Below are 8286 nucleotides of genomic sequence, written 5' to 3' on the forward strand. Positions count from 1 at the left end.
CAAAAACGAAGCAAAAACACACCAAAACGAAGCAAAAGCGCACCAAACCGAAGCAAAAACGCACCAAAACGAAGCAAAAACGCACCGAAAAGCGGCAAAAACGCACCAAAACGAAGCAAAAACGCATGCATCTTTTCGGCCACAGGTGCGTTTTTCGCTGTAGAAACAAAACTGCAGTGTGTGCACAGACGTGAAGAGCAGCACACCACAGCGCCGCACTGTGTATAGTGGCCGTTCTCGGTACTGCAGATGAGGACACATTCACATCAATGGGGTCTGCCATACTGAGTTTGACCGCAGCGCACGCTGATCGCTGCACTTCTACCATATAAATGGTGCCGTCAATCAGTGACTGTAGCGTTTACATAAGATCTTTGCAGGATGTGATCGCGGGGCATAGATGGGTCACTACTTGAGCGCGGGCGGCCAACTGCCCACAGACCCGCGGTCTCACTACATACTGCAATACCCTCATGTGTTCAAGTATAAAATTACCCCCCCCCCCCCACTTTCAAAAGTAAAGAAATGTAACATACGTCGTCATCAGGTCCTAACGGCCGACCTGTCCGGGCTGAAAACCATTATATAAAAAAAAAAGTTGAGTCTCAGAAAACGGAGATAGAAATTCTTATAAATATAAAAGGAAAAAAGAAGAAATGAAATTCCGCCGTACGATGCTGGAATCGCATGATTTTTTTCCTGGAATCCTTTGGATTTTTCCCCCCATTTTTCGGTGCATTATACAATAGAATTCATGGAGTCTTTCAGAAGGACAACCCGGACCCTCAAGAGTCTGAAAGCGGAAAATTCACAAAAAGTTCTGGGTTTTGGAAGAAGCGGAGGAAAAAAAAAGAAGCAAAATTGAAAAATTCCCAGGCCCTTAAGAGGTTAAAACAAACAAAGACCAGATTCACATGTGCACCCCCCCCCTCTCCCCCCTCCAAAAAGGAAGGGAGGGTCCTTAACTAATGATGGACAGACTCGCAGATATCTGGGATCGGCAGGACTAATCTGTTTCCAGCCTGGAATTGATCCTGGATATCTGTCTGGACGCTGGTTCTTATAGAAGTCTATGGGGACCCGAATCCGGAGAATAAAATTGGTGGTAGAAGGGAAGGGGGGATAGGCGCAATCGCACTCTACTTTCCGAGGCTCCAGTGCGGCTGTAACTGCTCCCGTGGCCGCTCATTACCGTCATTGCATATGCACTGCTATCCCCGCCCACCGGCATGTGATTGGTTGCAGTCAGTCACTTCCCCACGCTGAGTGACAGCGTATCTGACACTACCAATCACAGGCGCTGTCTGTGGGTCTACAGCGTACTGTAAAAATAAAATAATTGGCATAGGGTCCCCCCGTATTATGATGCAAGCACGGATAAAGCATACGGCTACAGGATAAAGCCCCCAGCCCTGCGCTTATCTTGGCTGCGTAGCAAAATAAGAGGAATCGCATGCAGCCTTTTTTTTTTTTTTTTATAATTATTTAAATAATTATTAAATAATAATATTTGGTGGTGACATTTTTACACCATATTCCTGCACCCATCCTACACCTCATGGCAAAAAAAAAAAAAAACGCATCATACCACATGGGGTAGTTTTGTGTTGTTTTGCCCGGAGGTGTAGACTGGGTGCTGGAATATGGCGTAAAAATGTCATCAGCAAATCTGCAGCTCTCATCTCGGCTGCCTCTGCCTGAAACCCACAGTGGGCAGTCATGTTCTATGACTCTCGCTCTGAATTCAGGTGTAGTAGAGCTGAATCGTCGTGGGACCTCATTTGGATTACGTCAAACCTGCAGGGATGTTTTGGGGGCTAATAAAGTGGTGCAAGAGGGCTTTTGTTGTCTTATTTCAAATAGAGGATTTTTTGGGTGTTTATTTTCACTTACAGATTAGTAATGGGGGGTTCGGACACCTGCCATTATTAATCTAGGGCTAAGTGTCTGCTGTGAGCCGACATTAACCCCTTATTACCCCGATTGCCACCGCACTAGGGCAGCCAGGAAGGGCCTGGTAAAGTGCTGGGACTGTCCATCTAATGGATGTGACAATCCCAGGCAGCTGCAGGCTGCTATTGTTAGGCTGGGGGGTTCCCAATAACCATGGGTCTCCCCAGCCTGAAAATACCAGCCCCCAGCTGTTGGGCTTTATCATGGCTGGGTATCAAAATTGGGAAGGGGGGAGAACCGCACGCAGTTTTGTTTTTGTTTAATTACTTAAGAGAAAGAAAAAAAAGTCACATGCGGCTCCCCCTATTTTAATACACAGCCCACATAAAACACATGGCTGGGGCAGTAGCCTGTAGGTATCATAATATGGGGGGGAACCCTATGACAATTTTTATTTATTTATTTTACTGTGCCTTAGACCCGCAGACCAGGTCTGTGATTGGCAGCATCAGACACTCAGCGTTGGGGGCGCATCTGACTGCAACCAATCACAGATGCTGGTGGGCGGGGGAAGCAGTGCATATGCATGAGCCTAATGCGCGGCCCCGGGAGTGAATGCAGCTGCGCCGATGCCTCGGAAAATACAGCGCGTTTACTTTATTATTTCTTTCTTTAATTTTCCTTATTTTTTTGTATTACTGAGTGCTGGAGCCCGCTCATTAGCCGAAACTCCCTAGATCCCTGGATACTTTTGAAACCGCGCGGATCCGGGTCTGCCCACCACTATCCTTAACCCTTCCTTCTCCAACCAAACCCACTTTTGCAGCCCAAAGCATCTTCAGGGTGAAAATGAAGAAACTTGGCTAATAGGTGTGAATGATAAATCCACAATTTTTGGGTCTCCGGCTCCTACTTGCTGCGTTATGTTAGATGCGATGCTCTGGAGGACGGGCGCGGTGTGAATTCTGCTCGGTGAGGGCTCAGACGTTGGGCGACTCTCCAGGGCTCGTCAGTATGGATACACAATCAGTGGCCTCCGGATTACCGCTGTGCCCGGTTTCATGCATTGTGCCGCGCTGGCATCGGAGGGCGCTTGTTATTTTGCGGGAATGATTTGCACGTCACGCTACCAATCCTGGTGTTTATGTTTTCCTGATTGCTACGAACGGCGAGTCCTCGCTGTGCCGCGGCCAATAACAAGGAACTGGATTTTAGCTGTGATCCCAACCCCGGCATTATGGCGGGAATGTAAATGGGAGGAGCGCTCAGGTTTGCCATGGTTATAAAGGAGAGCATGGAAACCATTTTGGTCTTGAAAGGGTTAATCATATATCCCATCATGAAGGGGGGGGGTGTGTCTATCTTCATCAGCCAAAATCGTCATAAAGAGCGTCTCTCCCCCCGGAGGACCCATCCTGTCCAGGGTTACACAGGAAACCCACTGATATGAATGGACGCTGTGTAATGCTCCACCTCTCCTGTGGGGGCACTGCAGGGAAATCCGTTTACTGCTGGGGGACAATCTGTGACCCCATTGTTAAGGGTCTTTCTAGTCCTCGGTCTGACACTCTGTTTTTTGTCATCTCCTCGGAGTGTGAGGGCCGAGCTGCCGGCTCCGCAATTTGCTGCCTCTTCTCCCCTCCCGCAGCATGCAGAGCACACACACAGAACAGCTGCAGCTGCATCCCCCTCCTCGCCACTTACCCCTGATAATATGTTATAAGCGTTCTTGGTGTTACTGATCTGTGCAGAGGTCGGGCGTCTGCTTTATTTGTTAGTGTTGGAGTTACTGGATGGTCACACTCACCCACAGACTGTCCGGCCGAGTACGAGTCTGTCCGAGTACGAGAGCGTTTGGTGCCTTTTATATTGGCTGTGAAAAGATTATTATATAGAAATGGTGAGAGGCTGGGCGAGCGCGGGTCTGGTCATCATGCACATCAGCGTGGATACATCTAAAGAAACGCATCGAGAACAGCAATTATTTAGGGTCCGGGGCTGCGGCACTCAGTGGTGATCATTGTGAGGACGGCCGAGGCGGGAGCGCCACACTGCGAAGATGCACCCCGATAATAGGGGGGGGGGGGGGGGAAGACTTATGCTTCTGTGTCCACTGCTGACAGTTTTCAAGATCTCTGCTTGCTGTCATTCAATAGGAACCTTCATTGTTTTATATATTGTTATTTATAGACAGGTATGTGACAAACAGATATGCGATAGAGAAACATGAGCAGGCAATGGTTAACCCAGGAGCAAAGAACACCCCACAAAGCCCTCCTCCTCCCCCCCGCAACAGCCGCAAGGCCCTCCTCCCCCCATAACAGCCGCAAGGCCCTCCTCCTCCCCCTGCAACATCCACAAAGCCCTCCTCCCCCCGTAACAGCCGCAAAGGCCCTCCTCCGCGACGGCCGCAAGGCCCCTCCTCCTCCCCCGTGACGGCTGCAAGGCCCTCCCCTGCAACATCCACAAGGCCCTCCTCCTCCTTCCCCCTGCGACCGCTGCAAGGCCCTCCTCCTCCTTCCCCCTGTGACCGCCGCAAGGCCCTCCTCCTCCTTCCCCCTGTGGCCGCAAGGCCCTCCCCTCCTCTTCCCTGGACGGCCACAAGGTCCTCCTCATCTCCCCAGCAAGGCCCTCCTCTTTCCCTCCCCCCGCGACGGCCACAAGGCCCTCCTGCTGCCCTCTTGCACAAGCCACAAGGCCCCCGTACTCCCTTCTTGCCTCCTACTCCCCGTGAGGGATGCAAGACCCTCCTCCCGCTTTGTTGCAAAGTCCTTCTGCTCCACTGCCACTACATCCTCCACAATACCTGAAAAATGCCCCATGACAGCCATAATGCAGCCCCCCTATCCTCCAACCCATCATGACCTCTCATGACCGTCACAATGGCCCCCTCACAAATGTGATGACCCATGACAGCAGTAATGCCCCCCCGCCAGCACAGTCAGGCCTGATGGACGCATCAATAGGAGATGAAGTTTTGGCTTTTGTTACTTACCAGTAAACGTCTTTCGTCCATCAGGAGACTCAGGAGCTCGGTCTTTGCTGCACATTATAGAGTCCTGCAGATGGCGCTATTAACCGCAGGCAACGAAAAGCCACAAAGGAAAAGAAATCATCTGCAGGAGCGAGGACCGGGGATGGGGGGAGAGCAAAGACCAGGTCCTGTGTCCCCGAATGGTGCGGACAGAAATAAGATAGAGGGATAGATAGAGAGATAGAGGGATAGATAGATAGAGGGATAGATAGATAGAGGGATAGATAGATAGAGGGATAGATAGATAGAGGGATAGATAGATAGAGGGATAGATAGATAGAGGGATAGATAGATAGAGGGATAGATAGATAGAGGGATAGATAGATAGAGGGATAGATAGATAGAGGGATAGATAGATAGAGGGATAGATAGAGGGATAGATAGATAGGTAGATAGAGGGATAGATAGATAGATAGATAGAGGGATGGATAGATAGAGGGATGGATAGATAGAGGGGATAGATAGATAGAGGGATGGATAGATAGAGGGATAGATAGAGGGATGGATAGATAGAGGGATAGATAGAGGGATGGATAGATAGAGGGATGGATAGATAGAGGGATGGATAGATAGAGGGATGGATAGATAGAGGGATGGATAGATAGAGGGATGGATAGATAGAGGGATGGATAGATAGAGGGATGGATAGATAGAGGGATAGATAGATAGAGGGATGGATAGATAGAGGGATAGATAGAGGGATGGATAGATAGAGGGATGGATAGATAGAGGGATGGATAGATAGAGGGATGGATAGATAGAGGGATGGATAGATAGAGGGATGGATAGATAGAGGGATGGATAGATAGAGGGATGGATAGATAGAGGGATGGATAGATAGAGGGATGGATAGATAGAGGGATAGATAGAGGGATAGATAGAGGGATAGAGGGATGGATAGATAGATACAGGGATGGATAGAGGGATGGATAGAGGGATGGATAGAGGGATGGATAGAGGGATGGATAGAGGGATGGATAGAGGGATGGATAGAGGGATGGATAGAGGATGGATAGAGGGATGGATAGAGGGATGGATAGAGGGATGGATAGAGGGATGGATAGAGGGATGGATAGAGGGATGGATAGAGGGATAGATAGAGGATAGATAGAGGGATAGATAGAGGGATAGATAGAGGGATAGATAGAGGGATGGATGGATGGATGGATGGATGGATGGATAGATGGATGGATAGAAGGATATATAGGGGGGATAGATAGAGGGATACATAGATAGACACAGACAGCTGTAGCCAGAGCAGCAGACAGATGACATGATGGGTGTTATTCACTGGAAGGAAACAATAAAGGTTCCTGCAATCCACGAGGAATATTAGTGTTGTGTTTCTACCCCTGGAGCCGCGTTCGCCCCCTTGTAAAATCACAGGAATTCTGCATCCTCGTGCTTTGTGATGTTACTATCGGGGCTGGTTTCCTCAGATTTTGCAATGTGTGGCTGCAGTGTAATATCTGTAAGATTTGCTGAATCTGAAATCCCCCAGCCTGCCAGACCTGTGTGATGGAGGGGTGCTTATGTTCCCCGGTTGTGCCGTTCCTCTGTTGTTCCTCCTAGAAATGTATTAGTAAAGTGACCACGTGTCCCGGGTTACAGTCCCATACTGGCCGCAGTGGTCGGCTGGCGCCATCTCTAAACCTCCGGGTGGTGTATAACAGAGGAACACAAGGAGGCTTCCGAATCATTATTTCATAGGCTTCACTACAGAGGACACGTGCGGAGAGGTTCTAGCATTGTTATCTAGGTGCCACGGGGTGCAGGGGCTTCTCCTCTACCCTCTATGTGTGGCCTGTGCTGCATATGAGCAGGCAATGTCTACCACATGGACACTCGGGGTCACACATGCAATAACTAGGGCCGGGGTCACCAGCCGCAGATCTAGGACTAAGTGACCGTTCAGACTACACGTCCTGCATGTACGGTGGTCGCGAGTGGTGTCTGGAGATAAGAGGAGCATCGCCTGGTGACCCGGACGCTACTTACTGTCCATAAGTCTCCAATTGAGAAGAGGGTCATATACAAAGGCCTCCAGCACGGCCATGACGCTGTCCTTGTGCTCCCGCAACACCTCCATGACTGTGTGGCACGTAATCCGGTAATTACCATCAAGGCCGGTTACCTACAGACCGAACACAGGCAAGGAACAGGATTAGAGAGATATATAAATAAATGAGACTGCCGGATAGACGGGGGGGGGGGGAAAGGGACAGACGGGGGGGAAGGGACAGACGGGGGGGGAAGGGACAGACTGGGGGGGGGGGGGGGAAGGGACAGACTGGGGGGGGGGGGGGAGGGACGGACGGGGGGGAAAAGGGACAGACAGGGGAAAAAAGGGACAGACAGGGGGAAAAAGGGACAGGTTGGGGGGAAAGGGACGGGGACGGGGGGGGCAGACGGGGGGGGGGGGAAGGGACAGACGGGGGGGGGAGGGACAGACGGGGGGGAAGGAACGGACGGGGGGGGGTAAGGGACAGACGGGGGGGAAGGGACAGACGGGGGGGAAGGGACAGACGGGGGGAAGGGACAGACGGGGGGGAAGGGACAGACGGGGGGGTGGGAAGGGACAGACGGGGGGGTGGGAAGGGGACAGACGGGGGGGACAGACGGGGGGGGAAAAGGGACAGGGAGGGGGAGGGACAGGGGAGAAAGGGACGGGGGGGGAGGGACAGGGGGGAAAGGGGACGGGGGGGGAAAGGGGACGGGGGGGTGGAGGGACGGGGGGGTGGAGGGACAGGGGGGGGAGGGGAAAGGGACAGGGGGGGGAGGGGAAAGGGACAGGGGGGAAAGGGACAGAGAGGGAAAAGGGACAGACAGAGAGGGAAAAAGGACAGACAGAGAGGGAAAAGGGACAGACAGAGAGAAAAGGGACAGACAGAGAGAAAAGGGACAGACAGAGAGAAAAGGGACAGACAGAGAGAAGGACAGATCGAGAGAAACAGACAGACTAAAGGCCAGATAGACAGACGGACGGATCTCCGTTTTCCCCGTGTTTCTCCGCGCTCACCTCCATAGCGTTGGTCAGCATTCTTGTTAACCGGAATGGGATCTTTTCTGGAAACTTCTCCCTGGTCATGGCCACCTTAAAAACAAAAACCACAAAAAACATATAGATTATTACCACCAAATGGTGCACAACTTGTTCTTCTTCACATCTGTGCACGTGCAGTGTGGATTTGGATGCAGCAGAGCCGCGGTCCCCGCAGGATGTGGAGCTATTCCCGGTGTCTGCAGCCGGCGTCATGGCTGACCGACCCTCTGCGATGTGATGTTTATCCGCCATCTGCTACCCATTAGGCGCCGCTATACTACTCGTCTATGTGATGATATTAGTATTATCAGCCATT

The 8286-nt window shown here is 51.2% G+C and overlaps 1 protein-coding gene across 1 annotated transcript in view; it reads right to left on the bottom strand.

Annotated features, from left to right (window-relative positions):
* Positions 1-8286, bottom strand: part of MTOR (mechanistic target of rapamycin kinase) — a 262102-nt gene that overhangs the window by 18367 nt on the left and 235449 nt on the right. The window contains exons 46-48 of the mRNA XM_075327360.1: positions 7947-8021; positions 6926-7061; positions 3701-3766 (exon numbers count right to left, since the gene is read on the bottom strand). Of these exons, the coding sequence (XP_075183475.1) occupies positions 3701-3766; positions 6926-7061; positions 7947-8021 (277 nt within the window). The remainder of the gene's footprint in view (positions 1-3700; positions 3767-6925; positions 7062-7946; positions 8022-8286) is intronic.

The sequence above is a fragment of the Anomaloglossus baeobatrachus genome, chromosome 11 (genome assembly GCF_048569485.1).
Source record: "Anomaloglossus baeobatrachus isolate aAnoBae1 chromosome 11, aAnoBae1.hap1, whole genome shotgun sequence".
In the NCBI taxonomy this organism is placed as follows: Eukaryota; Metazoa; Chordata; class Amphibia; order Anura; family Aromobatidae; genus Anomaloglossus; species Anomaloglossus baeobatrachus.